Source organism: Schistocerca piceifrons, chromosome 1 (genome assembly GCF_021461385.2).
Source record: "Schistocerca piceifrons isolate TAMUIC-IGC-003096 chromosome 1, iqSchPice1.1, whole genome shotgun sequence".
In the NCBI taxonomy this organism is placed as follows: Eukaryota; Metazoa; Arthropoda; class Insecta; order Orthoptera; family Acrididae; genus Schistocerca; species Schistocerca piceifrons.
Genome location: NC_060138.1, coordinates 1,143,892,914 through 1,143,910,936, shown reverse-complemented (window position 1 = coordinate 1,143,910,936; position 18,023 = coordinate 1,143,892,914). Strand labels below are relative to the sequence as shown.

Sequence of the window (18,023 nt, the reverse complement as noted above, 5' to 3'; positions counted from 1 at the left end):
GTTATAAAAAGCATGCTTAATCAAGCTCTTGAAACGAGGGGCGCTAAAGCTGAACTGATGTAGAGAAAAGGACTCCAGCGCCAGAAAACTATCGCGATGCCAAATGCGTTCCCGTGTCTCGATAATGATTGTGTCCGTTATGTAACGAACAGAAGATTTGTAGTGTCTGAAAAAATGAATTTGCTGGATCTTTCCCGTATATGCTTCAGGTACGAGTTCTTTGTATGACTTTTGCTATCAGTTACTTCGGAAGCAGACAATGCATGATCTTTGTTAGAGGATTATGAATGCGCTAAACACAGAATTTTCTTCCTGTCATCGGGCATGTTTGGCCCAAGGTAGGCGCACTCGGCCATAATGCGTCCCGTTAAGGCCGTTTCAGGTCTGCTTACGACATGTTCGCTGTTTTTCCAGCACACGATCTTATATTCGGAGGATCTGCCGGCTTTGACTGCGTGAATTTTCCCGCTGGCTCAGATACAAGCACACATGTCAGCAACAGTATCTTGTCTTCCATTGGAATCACAGGCATAATCACTAAACTGTGTTGTGTTGCAGAGACTGACTCAACAACAGTGGAAACAGTTGTTGTTCCTCTGGTTCGCAGCATTCGATGACCATGTAACTCTTTGTCAAATCTGCTCTGGTCAGCACTGAAGACACGTGTCGGTGGAAAGTATTCTGTAACGATGAGGTTGCGAATCTTCGCAACAAAATCATCGCACGCTTGCGATAAATTTACCTCCTTATCCTGCCGACTGTGTGCGTTATTCCTTTGTCAACAATGTTATTCTGCTTCTTGAAATGATATACCTAGAAATCAGAAGCTTTAAAATCGACTGTACTTTGCGGATCCATCGTATCTTAAGTTGTGGGGCCCATAGTCACAATGTCCGGTCGTGAATAATTGCTCCTTCTCTTTCCTCCTCTTTGAATTTCTGCAGGACAGCCTGGCAGATTTTTTGGATCGATGGAGTATTCATCTTTTCAACTAAACAGACACTGTTTTTGCCTTGTTTCACAAATTTTATTATTAATGTTTTTAACAATTACCTATGGGATTACACAGTTCAGCAATTACACTAACATGATAGGACAAAAGTTGTGCATTAGCCAAGAACTTTTTATCTGCTGATGAACTGAGACCCAAGGTTTTACTTCTATCCTGGAGATGTGATATCATCCAAAAGAAATGAATAATTGAATTGGGTTTGCTCGTTTAATAATAGGTGTGGGGATGCACTCATCTGTCTTTCAATTTCCAAAATTTCTAATTGGTTGAATTTAGCCCCCTTTTCCTTTGTGCGTAAGACTTGTACATTTATTATGTATTTGTGGGTATTGTTCAGGCAATGTTCTGCAAACAATGAATGAGGCTTCTTCAATCTCTAGCTTCTATGGTGTTCTTTAAGCCTGGTGCAGACTGACCTCTCCGTCTGCCCAATGTAACAAGACTGACGCTCATGGCATGTGATTTTATAAACCCCACTTTTTGTGATGGCTGGTTGTTTGTTTTTTGCATTGAACAGGCAACTTCCTATAGTCTGATGGACATAAAAAACAGTTGATTCAATTAAAATTATTCAATTTTTTCTCCAAATTGTGCAGAATGTCCATGTTCTTAATTTTCTTGAACTGATTCATTACTGACAAACGCGACAGACGTTTTGTCCAAGGTTCGCCTGTCGTAGGATCTGTAGCCCACTACACTAAGGCGCGCTGCTTCTAAGCAGTCCAGTCCTCTGCTGTCATTTCTGCTGGATCATTATGCTTTCGCCTTTTGGGCGAGGGCATATATTCGGATGCCGATGAACTCGAAGCAGACGGAGGCAACTGTTACGACGAGCATTACTGTTCATTATCGACCATCATCTCCAAAGCCCATTTCCTCGTCCCATTCTTCACCATCGCCTCCAGCAAGTCCTAATGTCCCGATCTCTTCCACAATCTCCATACCATTTTCCAGGAGAGTAGTTTGTTTTATCATTTCCGATTCCTGGATCTTCGGAGACCAATTGCTTGTTCCGAATCGTGAGCTAAGACAGCCACAACGACTTTCAGATCCATCTGAATATAAGAAGAAGGCATACAGTACGTTAGTACTTAACAGCAACATACAAGCAATAGTGGCACCTTGATGGGAATACGTCCATCTATACACGCTTTATTGGTACTTTGTGTGTCCAATAGCTCCTAAACGCTTGTTCCTTTGCCCCTAAGATCTCACAGTTTTTCTACTTCTAACATAAGCTTTCAGAAAATACATCGGTTTCCGGCAAGTCGGTAACAAAGGAGAAAAGGTTTACTTGTGAGAAGTCTAGGTATCAGCATGTTTCATCCTTTTATTCTCATAGTCAGCAATAACAACGCAAACAGAACACTCCAGCGTAGAAGCAGTCGTCGCAGTAATTCACACAGATCAAGCACACACCTGAGCCACTACATCTACATCTATGTCCATACTCTCCAAACCACCACGAATTGCGTGGAAGGGGGTACGTCCCATTGTACAAGTTATTAGGGTTTCTCCCCATTCCATTCTCGTATGGAGCGTGGAAAGAATGATTGTTTGAATGCGTCTCTACGTGCTGTAATTATTCTAATCTTATATTCACAATCGCTAAATGAGCGATACCTAGGGGGTTGTAGCATATTCCTAGAGACACCGTTTAAAATCAGTTCCTGAAACTTTGTTAGCAGGCTTTCTCTGGATGGTTTATGTCTGTCTTCAAGAGTCTTCCAGTTCAATTCCTTCAACATTTCTGTGACTCTCTGCAAAGGATTAAACAAACCTGTGAGCATTCGTGCTACCCTTCTCTGTATACGTTCAGTATCACCTGTTACTTCTATTTGGTACGGATCCCATGCACTTGAGTAGTATTCTAGATGGGTCGCACTAGTGATTTGTAAGCAAACTCCTTTGTAGACTGATTGCACACACTCAGTATTCTACCAATAAACCGAAGTCTACCACGTTGCTTTACGCATTCCATTTCATATCTCTACAAAGTGTTACACCCAGATATTTGTACGAGTTGGCCAATTCCAGCTGTGACTCTTTGGTATTGCAGGCGCAGGATATTACTTTTTTTCTCATTTTGTGAAGTGCACAGTTTTACGTTTTTGTACATTTAAAGCAAGTTACCAACCTGAGGAATAGAGAGACTCAGCCATAACATTTCAGTACATCGTGTAGAAGACCACAAATTTTATAAACCATTCGAGTTTAAATTCTGCTGACACTGAAGCTCATCCCAGTCTCAGAAATGCCACAGAAAATCAGATCGCCTATAACTCTTACCAGACCCTTGTTGTGGAACTCCCACAATGCACCATTAGAAAACACCTGGTATTTTAGTTACTACTAGATAGTGTGTGTGTGTGTGTGTGTGTGTGTGTGTGTGTGTGTGTGTGTGTGTGTGTGTGTGTGTGCGCGTGTGTGTGTGTGCGCGCGCGCGCGCGCGATATATATGTAGAGTGCTGATAGAGTTTTGTTGTGTCCTCAGCAAACACGGGCAGGCTGGAACAACGTGTTCTACGTGACTGTGGCACTGTCAGTGGTGGCATACCTGGTGTATGCTATCTTCACATCAGCGGAGGCTCAACCTTGGAACGATCCACCCTCAGGTGAGTCTCTTTGTGTTTGTTCTTGTCGCATTTAATTGCGCTCCAAACAAAAATGAGAATACGTCAATCCAAGGCATCAGCTTATGTCGGGAGGCGTTTTACCTTTAACTTTGTTTTCTTGGTACCAAATTGTTCATGCCTTAGTCTTTGATCTGAATAGTCAGAAGACATACAGTGTTAAAGGTCTTATTGCTCTGGAGAATGGTTTTGGATAGTGTGCCTTACAATGCAGTCCCATCAGAGCACAGTCCTAATTAAAGCTGTACTTCCTTTGGACTCACTCTTTGAACAGTAAAGAACCAGATATATCAGTACATAGTTTAGCAGTGGTGGGGTACTGATAAAATTCACTCAGGGTTTCAAATGTGTCAAGTGGCTTAAAACTCATGAGCTTTCCACCAATCTCTCCTTCGCCATTATCAAGTGGCGACTATTGCGTGGTTTCTGCTGCCACCCATATATAGTGGCGCTACCATCTGTGATGTCACTGGATCCCAGTTCAACCTATATAAGTATCACTAACTTTTTGGTCACACCGCCACCACACTTGCTTCAACCTTCCAGTGGACAGGTCCCAATCTGCATTTAACTACAAACCGTCATCTTTACTGAATGTGTTTTCAGAATTTTCATCTCGACTGCTTCATTTATGATGCTATCTCAGAAACTATTTGTTGCTTTAATAAGAGATGTTTCATCAAATGCAGTTTGGTATTCCAGATACTGCTGATTTCTCGGGATACTGTAGGCAAAAACGCCTCTCATGTGTTATGTGGCACTGATCAATACTGTGTATAATCTAACATAAAACTGTCCATACTGCGACAGGATTCTGTATGTTCCTAACATTATGAGGCCTACATCATCTTTCACAGTGCTAGTGAGTTGTCGAAATTTTTCTGAAGGCCTGAATCGATTTTCTGCCTTCTTAGTGAGCCACAGAAAGCCAAAAACTTAATCTGCTTCAGGTTCTCCTTGTGGGGGTCTCCTGCTTACAAGTCTTCGGTGAAATGATACGTGAAATATGAACATGAGAGGTGTTTTCGCCGCTGGTATTCTGAGAAATTAGCATTAGCAGAACATGGTAAGGAAACCGAATTGCAATCGATGAAACATGTATTATTAAAAGGACAAGTGGTTTCTGGGACACAATCAAAATGCTGGAAACACTCTGCATTTAAACACAGCTTGGGACTTGACCATCGTACGGTTAAAGTGAGTGCGTGGTTGCATGAACAAACTTTACTCAGATGGCACTGGACTGAGCCACAGTGAAGTCACAGGAGGCAATGCCGCTATATAAGGATGGCGGCAGCAACCATATGTTAGTCACCAATTGACGATGGCCAAAGAGAACTCGGTCAAAAGCTTGTGGATTTTAAACCACTCGATGCAGCTGTGAGCCAGAGAGAATGTTATCAGTAAACACACAGTTTTGAAAGGATTGCCTTTTGTACAAAATAAGATAGCTGTACCTGTCCAGTGAAGTGGTTTCACACAGGTTGTCATGACCATTGCTTCTTGAGCTTCTGACTGGTTCACTCACTACCAACTAAGCCTTTTATCCTTGATTCTTGAACTTTTGAATGGTTCACTTGCCACCAGCTAAGTATTGTTCCCCAGGTAGACACAGTCATCATTTTTCAGATCAGGAAAGAAATATAAATCACAGCTGAACCTGCAAAAGTTGTAAAATAATCAAACGTTTTTTGTATGATGTATAGCAGAGTGAATATTCTACAAATTTTATTTATTTGTACTCAGAGATTCAGAATCATTGAATATATTGCACAAATTCTAATGTAGCCAATTTGACAATTGCAGTCTATTGACAGGGCATACTTAGACAGAGTTGGTACATTTGTAATAGTGCATATTCCACCTACCTCCTGCCCCACAGCACTGTATTCTGGATAAATTTATATTAGCATAATGACGAGAATAATGAGAGTCTACTATTGCAAATGTTGATTTAGTTTTAATGTATTTTGTGTGTAACACAGTATCCATGTGCTGCCAGTCTGATCCAAAATATTGTTAAAATGTTTCTTCTTCATAATCGGTGTCTTGTCATTAGTGTACTACAAAGTAATGTGTAAATACTTATTGCAAATGACCTGTATGGAAAAAGTATTTCTACAGATATAAATTGTAATTTAATTGTGACATTTTGTTTATGTATAGTAGTTTCTGGCCAAACCCGATTTTGGGATGAACTAGTTTCACCTAGGTCAAGTTCGTTCATCCTGTTACCGATAGGATAAAACAGTTTAGCCTAGGTCGAGTCGGTTTATCCTAGTTTGTATTTTCTATAAGCTTTAATCAGTAATTTCACATCTATCACTAGGTTAGCTGACATATATCCATCCACAGAAATCACCTTATCTGCAATTTGTTTATTTACTTATTTTTGCAAGGTTTACTTTGGTGGCACTTAGAACTGCAGAGTACTTTGTTTTTCTTACAATTGCATTTGTTTGTTGTACAGTTTTTCATGCAACTGCATTTCATGAAACCTTGCCCTGAGTCAATAGAATGTTTTGTGGCTGCAGTCCTTAAAGGTATTTCAATATCCTGGTTAATATCTACCACATCTAAAAACTTCTGAATGCAGATGTCTAAATCAATTCTAAAAAAATAAAAAAGAAGTTCAAACGAATATTTTTAATATTTCATTATAAAAAATTATGGAAAATTTTAATAAAACTATGCCTGCAATAATGTTTTCGAAGTATGCCATGTTTGGTGACAACTTTGTAGAAACTCCCACCAGTTTTTTGAAGTATTACTCCGATTATATTTTGAAGGTCACCTCTGCTTTACGTACATCTGGAATAGGTATGATTATGTTGCCTCCAATGTCAGCTGGTGGATGGGATTTTTCAAAGGAAGCTTTCATTCTTTTACCTTGTTTTTCTAAATTTTCTGCCACAATTTTTCTAGCATTTTGAATGTTGTTTGTGTCAATTTTTACAATGTTATCATCACTGTCTTCATACTGTTCAGTATTGCTGTCATCTTCGATTGCCTTCTTTAGATCATCTTCATCCTGAATATCATTTATGATTTCTTGAGGCAACGAGGAAGTGGAAAGTCCTACTCTAGGTTCAATTGTGAATAATGCTTTGTAAGGTGGTTTTTTATGTCAAATTGGTAAGCTCGATTTTTCATTAATTGGACATACCTTTATCCTTCTGACCACTTCATCAAATTGTTGTCCTTTAACCAAGAACTTATCATATTTTCAATGTCTTGGTTGGCACATTCAACTGAACCCTGACTTTGGCTGTGCCTTGGTATTCCATGCAGTTTTCAGTTCTGACCAAAGCTTTGCGAGTTCACTTATAACATTATTGACAAATTCTCTGCCATTGTCAGATTGAAGAAGGCATGGTGCCCCTACAGTTACGAATATATCATTCAAATGATAAGCCACTTCTTCATCCTCTCTAATGTTGACACACAAAGAAGAACAAATTATGTGAGATGGTCTTGGTAAACTAGAATGAATTTTAAATTCCCATTTGGTTGTGTCTGGAAATCAATCAAATCGACTTGGCATCTGCTATTCATTTCTGAATGGAGAATTGGCTTTGAAACTAGCCCTCTTTTCTTTTTTGTCTTCTTTTGTTGACAAAAATCACACATTGATAAATAGAGACATATCATTTCCTTTGTGATATTGACATATTTTTTGATGTCTTGGCTAACATTCTATCATGACCACCGTGACCCACAGCTACATGAGCTGTGTCAATCAATCATAAAGTTCATCAGCTGGAACAAAGTATTTTATATTCCCTTCACACTGTGCAACGAGTTTCTTCACGTCGCCAATTTTCAAAACAGCAAATCGTTTCAGTATTATTTTTTTTTAATGATGTTCTTTTTTCCAACTTTTCCACGTCTTCTACTTGTTTAACCAAATCCGCATATTCGTCTACTGATAACATTTCATAATGAGAAGACCTTTTGTTTTCACTCAACAAAATTTCCTCCAGAACCATTTCTCTGCACAGCTTTTGATTGGCTTGACTACTACACAAAGGCTCATCCATAATGAAACACCTCACAATAATTATACTAGGATTACAATAAAATCTTTTAAACGCAACCAGCAACTTAACATGCACACTCGTCAATGCAAAATACCGTTCAAAACAAAGAACAGTATTAGCGAAGAGTGGCTGAGAGGCGCGAGGGGCGAGCCCGAGATGATTCGGGGATTCCCCGTTCATACAGGCAGCGAAATGCTTTCCGACTAGGCAACATTAGTTCAGACTAGGACGTAACAGTTTATCCTAAAGCATGTAAATTCTAACTAGGATAAACTGATTCGACCTAGGCTAAACTGTTTTATCCTATCGGTAACAGGATGAACGAGTTTGACCTAGGCAAAACTAGATCATCCTAAAATCGGGTTTGGCCAGTAACATAGTCACTTCATTGTCCAGCCTTCCTCTGATACGATTTGATACTTTTGGATGATGCACTGTTTGTAATAGTATAACTTGTGTGATAGTTTCCTGTGCATTTCATTTCTAAAATTCAAAGTTGTCATCTGATAATTATTGTGTAAGAACAGTACCAGCTTACAATACACAATAGCTATCATAGCATCCATTAACTCATTAACTACATTTTTCTTGTTTCAGAGAAAACAGCTGAAGTGAAAGGCCAGGATGGTATTGATAATATAACATTCAACAGCGAGGATGTGCACCATGGACGACTGCGATCCTTTGACACATAGCGTTTGTAATTTTTGCATCAACATTCCTGATTCATTTGATTACATCGTGTGACAGACACAAAAAAGGAAACTCTGTAATGCAAATTGCTCACCTACATCGCACTACAGAGTCCTTCATTCATCAGTTGAGGGGCTAGAATTCTAAAGGAACATATCATCAATGTTTACAGACTTTAACAACTTTTAATGCATTGTAAATGTGTTCTAAACTTAGTCGCTGTTCTTGTTGTGATAATTTGTGTTGAGGCAGTTGATGTATGCTAGACCCAAGTACCCATGGGCATCACCAACACTAAATTACTGGAGGGAATGTCTCGTTAGATAGGGTATAGATCACAAGGGGGTCTAAGCAGGAGGAGAAATAATATGTATAGACCATATTAGGCTACATGCTATATTTAGATCAGTTTAAAACACTGTTGTTAAATTCCTATAAACTAGGCGTTCTACTATATTGTAGTTGAAAAACTGAGTAAACTGGAATACTTTTGTAATAAATATTTACTTTTGATCTGATGGAATAACATTTTTCCAGATACATAAGCAGGAGACCCAGGTTCAAGTCCCAACCATGGCACAAATTTTAGTTCATTGCTTCAACTTCTATCCTTATAGAAGAATCATTCTCTGGCTTTTTTTTTTAAGTCAACATTGAATAAATAGCAATTCCTCTTGACACATGCAATGACTATAACTTTGTCATTACACAAAACTGGACTGTAAGTGATAGTTGTGTGGTATTCGACTGTTAGCCAGCTACCACCTGGCCACCCCTCATACATACTTACAGTACAACCAAACAGATTCATGCTTATCTACCCTGCTCGCTCATCACTTGTAGTCACGCCAACACAATTCATTGAAACTAGGAATATTGTCTTTTTAGTGAATAATACAAGTGGATCTGATTTAGTAGAATGTTAGTAAATCCTGTAAACCATTAATTCTTCCTGCACATGAGCTTTTAGTATGTATGATTAATTAAGCTAGGAAATATTTGTTTACAATAGACAATTACTATCAGTCTCTGGTGGTTGCTTTTGTCTGCAATGTTGTGGACTCTTTGGATGATATATTTCAGCTATGCTTGATCAGCCAGGTCTTTCTTCTGACAAGTTCTCAATAATTTCTTGTTAACTCACTCCTGTAACTGATATTATTTAATACTACATGCGCCATTTATCAATTAATATTAACCAAATAGCCACTCTTCCTGTTAGTCTGATAGGTATGTATCAATGATCTCCTTCAGAGTACTGAAAGAGGCAAACAATAAGATGTTATTCTTTATTTATCTGTTCAGTACAGGTGCCTATATTATCATTGTCCATAGTAGCTATGTTGTGTAGGTTATGTTGACTAATGCATGACTTAGACACTGCTATAGTATCTTAAACAGGCTTGATTCTGTTGCTACACAGTCATCATTGGCAAAATCTAGGAAAACTGTTACAGCTATTTATAACACAAATTCAACACACAGTTCCATTAGAGGTAGTAAAGATAAATCTCTTTAGAGTTGACAATAAGATAATCAGTCAACTGCAACATCCATAAAACTATAAGCAACTATATTTTTGAAACACTGGATAACATTTCCTACCACATTTGATGTAATTCCACTAGCTCTGTGATATGTGAACACATATTTGAAATAAAATAAACTGCAGTGAGTAGCTGAACTGCAGTGATTCAGTTTCAACAATTTGTAGAATCTAAAATAGTTTTTGATCACAAAGTTCTCTATTTCACTCAATCACCTAATTTGATCATTAGGACCTTCATCAGATTCATGAAAGAAGGAAAAGGTTTGTATATGTTTCAGCAACAGCATTATGATAAGTTACAACAGTGCAAATAGTAGCGTTGGTTCACATGACACAAATATCATCTGATAAATAACAAAACTTTAGTACAAGTAGCAAAGAAAATTATTTGCCACGATTGGCATTGTCAGGAGATACAAAAGTTCACTATGTGTCGCTGACTGCAAGTACAGTTTACAATGTAGTAGGGGATCAGTACCATTTCTACCTCATTGGGGCTCATTGCTCTCCTTATGAGAAAGGCCAAAGGTCAGTGCCCTCCAAGGTCAATGTCCTCCCATTCTGAGGCAGCTGTGTGATTTATCTCTGCTCTCCCTCATCTCCTTCCCCTCCCTCAATGCAGGCCTATTGTACGTCCTTGAAGTTAAAATCTTCTGGGTTATTAGGCCACGTCATGTTTCTTCTAAAATGTTCGACGTTTCGACCCTTGTGTGGGGATCTTCCTCAGGATCTTTTGGTGTCCACCACTGCTGCCCAGTCCATTCTAACAGTACTGGACATCAAAAGATCCTGAGGAAGATCCCAGCAGAGGGGTCGATACGTCGAACATTTTACAAGAAACATGACGCAGCCTAATAACCCAGAAGATTTTAACTTCAGTGATAACAGCCATGAAAGCCTGCAGACTTACATACGACTGTATGTCCCTTGTGCTCTGTATACCATAGTGAGAATGTCATGAGGTCCAACCAGTGGATGGACTCCTCCTCACTCGTGTTCTGTCTCTAATCCTATTAATCCTATCTGAACACCTGAGATGTGCCTCAGTCTTTCTCATAAATTCATTTCTGGAAATTGTAGCAGAGTATTGTGCCGAGTGGTATTTTTGCAAGCACTCCACCACCTTTCTTCCATCACTACTTACAGTTTTACGATTATCTGATATTTTGCTGAATTTCCAAAAGAACCATTTTAAGATCGTACATATGAGACTTTAAACGTTTAATAATTACCACAATGCATTATTTAAACAAATTAAACAAAAATTGCGTATTTAAACAACCGACAGGCTACCGCAGTTTTGGAAAACACTTACATTGGTTAGGTGTATACTAGTCTTGTGCTTATATGTGTTAAAAACAGATGATCACATACTATCAGGTTGTCTAAGAGCAGTCTGACACTGTGATACTACTGTGAACTTGTAAATAATGGTGGGAACTTCTGTAGACATGTATCAAACACTGCAGTCCACAAACACAATACTTGCAAAATTGCACTGGAGCTACCAATAGAATAGGATTGGAGGAATAGGAGGTGTGTACTTTATTTAAAACCATCTGAATTACCACAGGAGCTGAACTAGTTTCAGAGCCGGCAGCCACTACACGCCGCCCCTCTCCACCTTGGTCGGAGATGTAGTGTAAACTGACTTACACACAGGCCAGAGGTGCACCTCAGCTGCCACCATCATGTCTGGCCCCCAACTATACCTGGGCCGGTGAAACATGTCACTTGACAGCTCTCGTGTGGTTGACTACACTGCGATTGCAAGGTTGCAATAGCTGCCACTGCACACCCCCACAACTCTGAAGTACGTTTTGTAAATGTAAGCTACCATCAACGTTTATACATAAGTGCAACAAACTACATTTTTCTAACAATGGAGAGAACAACGACAGAGACAAAGCGTTTGACAGTATATGAAACCAGCAAATAAAAACACCCGAAGTTAATGACAATATCTATGAAAAGTCATTACAAATTGTTACAGTAATAGCTGCATGTAAAACGTCGTATAATAATGTAAATCTAAGCATACCAAATAACACGCTATTCATACTCATAGAAAGAAATAAAGCAATACATGCACAGCCTAGCCGATTGCAGAGAGAAAGAATTAATTCTGTATACATTTACACTCACCAATTTATGACGTCAATGGCGCAGTTCCATCCAGTTCTCCTTCACTATCATCAGAATCGGCGCGAAAACCGTTGTCTTCATCATCATTAAGAGAAATCAGTAATTGTTCGTTTTCATTTATAATGCCATCTATAGCCTGTGCTCCTCTTATCAGTTTAGAAACATGGTCTACTTTTATCCTCCATGAGTCAGCGCCTACAGTAGCAAGACCTTCACATAGCAGTCTTTCCACTTCTGTTATAGTATAAGTCTTGTTGTTACTTCTCACGTACGCCTTGACTTCACTCCAAACCAATTCAATTGGATTAAAGTGGCAGTGATAAGGCGGTAGCCTAATTACCAAGTGACTCTGTTCGCTTACAAGTTCATCTACAACATATTTAGACGTCACAGGCTTATTTTCTTTTAAGAGCGAGTATAACAGCAGCTTTGTAATGCTCACGTCCGCAGCAATGTCTCTCGCCTGCAACCATTGCACCACAGTTCCCTTACGGTCACTAGTGGTGGGAGTTTTATCTCAAATCACGGAATGGTACGGTGAATTGTCCATCACAAACACTGTCGGAACACTAAAATGGATCAACAAATTTTAAACCACTGTAGAAACCGTGGGTGGTCCATATCCTCATGATAGTCACCGGTTTTTTTCGATCGAAAAACTGGAAGTCCTTCAGGTACAAAGCCGTTTGAAGATCCTGCATGGGCCACAATTAATAGGGATCGTCTTCCTGGTGGCTGATGACCGCTGCTATTCGGAGTATCATCTGTCCAGCACTTCTCAACTGATTCCCCAGGGTTGACCCGGGTTTCGTCTACCTATATGACTGAATGTATGTACTTTCCTACAATTTTGTGTAAGAAAATGGTACGAGCTGCAATGACACGAGCTTTTTCTAGTAACAGTTTTCGTCCATCTAACTTTTTAGAACGGAAGCTCATACTTTTCAATATTGTCTTAAGTGACATTTTCCTCCCTGAGGAAAGTTCACTTTCTTTTAAAGAAATTAGCGACTTTGCAAATGTGGGGTATTCTTTCCTTTTATAGTATCCGTATATGTGCCGACAAAATGCATCGGATTGGAAAGAATCAATATTTCGAGGTATGCTATAACTTTATCGGCAGGAATCGATGCAAGCTCACGAACAGAAACAAATTCTTTTTTTTTTGCTTGTAAAACTCACACGTCCTCCGTAGCAATTCCAAAGCCTGACTATTTAATGGCACTCCACGGCGCAACGGATTATCACTTGGTGAACATCGTTCTGCTGATATTGTTTAACAAACAAAAACTGTAGTCGAGGAGGTAACACAACACAACAGCAGGTGTTCGCCAACTAACAGACAATGTTTACACGGAAGCCGGCAACGTGATAGCGTCGATGCTGGAACCGGCTTTTCTTGGGTTCTGTTATTGGTTCAGAAGACGTGGCGGCTCCCGTTCCTCACTCGTTTGTTAGTTATACTACCAACTCTACGGCACTTGGGGAGTGACATGTTTCAGTGGCCCTGCGACATGCCGCTATTGTAAGAGGTCACGCCATCCACTAAGCTGCCTGGCTAGATAAGGCCTGAGGCCAGCTGCAGCAGTGGAGCAGCTGATACATCCTTCCTACCAGTGCTGACCATCACCAGTCTAATTGCGAAACTTAATCTAGTGAATCCACCATACTCTCGGCACTGTGCTTAATCTCACTGATCAAAAGTATCTGGACACCACTATTGTAGTGATCAGAGACACAGGCTCTCGCTTGTAAGAGTCATCAGGTACATTTTCTCAGGTGTTTTGGCAGATATCTGCAATCTGTACTGGCAGTCAGCAAAAGGAAATACTGCTCATCATGTCTTTAATGTGATGGAAAGTGTTGGTTTGTCTCCCACTATGAACAAAATATTTTTCTGTTGTTATTGGATAGGGTGATCACAAACTAGTCTGACTCAATATCCATTTAATCAATGAGTATTAACAGGGACATTAAAACCGGAAGAATAACTAGTACTCCAGCATTACAAAGCACAGCACACCATTTACATATCCATAACAGCTTCCCATTTTGATCATCATTATACATCATCTCACTACAACCCTTAAATGTGCTTGGCGATGTAGTTACTTAGATGTTTATGGCTGTCAACGTGCTGTCTGTATTTTTGAGGTATCAAGTACCCTCTGCCAAGTACAGAATGGGTACAATGTTGGATCATCATCAAATTGTGATGCAACAATTAAAAAGAAAATAGAAGTGCTGATGAGAATAAGCAAATTTCATTTCAGTATCAGGAAGATGAGAAGTGCTGCATATCTAGAAGACTATGATTTTAATGCCTACAATGTAGGGGAATGCAGATAATAGTTCACCAGACCTATAATGAGCTAAGCCCCGCTGCTGCACTTTTAACTATACATTGCTTAGTTGTCTCTCACTGCCACATGTATTACACGCACAAACAAAGTTGACACTCGGCGCGGTGGCTGACGGGAGCTACTGTAAACGGAAAACAGTCTTTCTCATGCAGGAGAAAAGATATTTTTACTGTGATGTCTTTTTTTACAAAGATAAGTCAAACAATAGCACTTTACTCTAGGAACTGGAATTCTAACTATCTACTTCAGCTACCCTGAAACATTACCATCCAAAAGAGATACATGTAAATCACCATAGGTAAGATAGGGAATCAGAAAACAAATATTCCCATACAAAACTCATACTGTATGTCAGTTTTGGAGACAGGAGCTGGTACTTTCCAATCAATTAGCTCCTCAGTTTGCCTCACAAGGGCTGAGTGCAGCCCGCATGCCAACAGTGCTCGGGAGACTGGATGGTCACCCATCCAAGCGCTAGCCTAGCTCATATACATTTACACACAGAAAGCACCTCTCCCTTTGTTTGCTCGGTGTCTAATAACATCCATCTTAATATTTAACTAAAACTTAAAACTAAACTTCCCCTGAACAGGCCATGACGGCCCAGGGGTACTGACTGGCCGCCGTGTCATCCTCAGCAGAGGCTTCATCACTGGATGCAGTTACGGAGAGCCATGTGGTCAGCACGCTGCTCTCCCAGCTGTATGTCAGTTTTGGAGACAGGAGCTGGTACTTTCCAATCAATTAGCTCCTCAGTTTGCCTCACAAGGGCTGAGTGCAGCCCGCATGCCAACAGTGCTCGGCAGACTGGATGGTCACCCATCCAAGTGCTAGCCCAGCTTGACAGCACTTAATTCCGGTGACCTGATTGGAATAGGTGTTACCACTGTGGCAAGGCCTTTGGCTTAATTTTTAACTTATAATTTAAATCTACATCTGAATCACCTAATTTTTTCTCCATGCAGTAATTTGACAAATACAATTAAGATACACAGTCGATTTTTTCCTGTAAACTTGTTTTCTATTATGGCTTTGACAATTCGTTCCTTGCAATTGGTCTACATGAGAATGAGAGATTTCGGTAATTTCAATTTTGCCTCTTATCCCGTCTGCAACACTACTGTTACAACATTTCACATCTTCCTAGGTGTATATGGCAACTCTTCTGCTACACATTCTTGCAGAATTTCCATATAAAACCTTAAGTCTACAACTTTTGCAAATGAGTGCTTATTACATGAAGTTATTCTGTCAAGTTTTAACGCAGCACAGGGCGGTTCTGTTGCGCAGTGCACAACATCCAATGCACTACATTTGTATGCAATGTAACCATTCTTTTTAAGCAGATCCAAACTTTATAAAGAGATTTTTTTTGCATCCTATAAAATAATAAATGTACTCAAATCCGCAATTTTCTTTCAGTACTCCAAAATATTATCACTTACCACTGGCATTGACACTAAACACTGATATCTTAATATTTTCCATCCACATTTTTCCATACACTATGTTTAAAGTAATAAGTGAGCCTCAGTTGCACGTCTGCAATGGCTTCCTCCTTCTTTAGTTTCAATTTACGTTATTCTATTTTGACACTTGTCTTCACCATGTAAGTTTTTGTTCGTTTTTAATTCGTTCTCTCGCTTTTCCAGTTTTCTCTTTTCGTAGAAATAACACATTAATAGTGCTTAAAGATGTAATTTCTTTAATTGGGTATGGTTTAAGTTTGTTTGATACATTGGTTCTTTTTCTTAAGAACTGAGGAATAGCATGATGTAAACTAATGCATACTTCTATATGCACTGTGGTACCAGAACACTTAGACCATCTGGCAGACCTACTAAAGAGAGAGGTTGAAGTATATCTACCTAATACAATCCTAGCAGCCACTTGTAGCTACTTCACTACAATTTGAAACCTGTCAGTCCAGAGTGGGCAGGATGGAATCATTTAACTCGATTTTATCAGCAGTAGTAGTTAGGAAACTACACCTTTTGTGGATGAATTACATTTCGCTCAGCCCAGTATCTGCTTCTTTCTTACATACCCATTCCACTTTAGGTTGGCTATTTCTATGTATTTTATGGTAACTGCTGTTTCCAGTGGTGGTGTAGTCGAGCAAGACTGGATTTCTTCCCCTACATACACCATCCAGTGCCAACACAAAGTCTCTCTGTACCAGTCCTCTGTTTCTCTGCAATTTGGTACTCTACAAGCCATGCTATATTCTTCTTATAGACAACTGCATCATCTGTGGACAAATTTTGTGTGTTAAGATAAAATGTTGGACAACATACTTTGCCCACCCGAACTGAAGTAAAAAAAAACCATGACAACTTTACTGTTTATTTATTGTTTGCATAGCATTGCCACCATCCAACTCTTTCCCTTGCTTATACAAGCAGTTCATGGGCCTAGTTCCAATTCTGTTTTTTTCCTGTGACTGCATCATGGAAATTCAAAGCAGTACCCCTCCCCACTATACTATCCAACCTGCCCACTCTGGACTGACAGGTTTCAAATAGTAGCCTTCCTGACCACACCAGGCAAATGTGAACTTGTAACGATCTTTAAACGTTACTACTTAACTTGCACTGCTCTGTAGTTCATCGATGTTGTGGATGCTGCGAATAATGAGAACACCACGAAAATTTCAAGCTTGACAAATTATTTATTGACATCAGCTGATCGACAGAACTGACATAAGGGCAAAACAACTGACGAAACTGAGCTAAACTGAACTGTACTCCACTGATTCCTGAAGTAAATAAAACTGTGTCACTTTAAATACAATTTTAACCATCTCTACCACTTTAATTTATTACAAAATGTAACTTACAGTTAAAAACAATTTCATCTAAACTAACTGCTGTTACATTTGTACAGGTTATAAAATATAATGTCAAATAACATAATATTTTTATCATCGTCTTGGTTTTATGTGTAAAAATTAATTCACAATCTGATTTCAACAATTACTTCGAATTTACTTCAATTTCGTAATTAGTGACTGTATGGATTTTATTGCTAACATTTGTTCAATGTGTACAAATCGTGCTTCGCCAGTTTACATAAATTAAATACACATGTTTTCTCAAATACCGAAATTTCGTAAATTTGGGTGGTGCAACAACAAGAGGTAAATATCTGAGTAATTTAAAAGCATCATTAATTACAATGAATTACATAAAAATGAATAACGAATGAAACTACATCATTGGATAATGACTGTCATTTTCATTTGAATCGTAATGATGTTTCAGTGTTAGCGAATTTACAAATTGCAATTATGGTAATTAGAGGTGTTAGTTATTTGTTGCTCAACATTTATTACTTCAATTTCCTGATCTGATATTTAATTTAGCGTATGTACATATTTTCGTTAATGACAACAATCTATTAACAATCACGAGAATGTACAAAATCCCAGAATATTCTGTATATATTTACAAAGAAGAACATTTTTTGGGCAAACTAAACTGAACAATAGCCCTACCTATAAAATACACACAAAAGGCCCTAGGAAGCACTGAATCGTATGATAAATACATGGATGCATATAAAAAAGGTGGTGTCAGACAGTTCATA

The 18,023-nt window shown here is 39.0% G+C and overlaps 2 protein-coding genes across 2 annotated transcripts in view; both read left to right on the top strand.

Annotated features, from left to right (window-relative positions):
* Nucleotides 1-8,380, top strand: part of LOC124778645 (sialin-like) — a 93,546-nt gene extending 85,166 nt beyond the window's left edge. The window contains exons 7-8 of the mRNA XM_047253658.1: nucleotides 3,507-3,627; nucleotides 8,283-8,380. Coding sequence (XP_047109614.1) covers nucleotides 3,507-3,627; nucleotides 8,283-8,380 — 219 coding nt within the window. The remainder of the gene's footprint in view (nucleotides 1-3,506; nucleotides 3,628-8,282) is intronic.
* Nucleotides 1-18,023, top strand: part of LOC124780939 (28S ribosomal protein S31, mitochondrial) — a 250,757-nt gene that overhangs the window by 146,504 nt on the left and 86,230 nt on the right. The window lies entirely within an intron of this gene.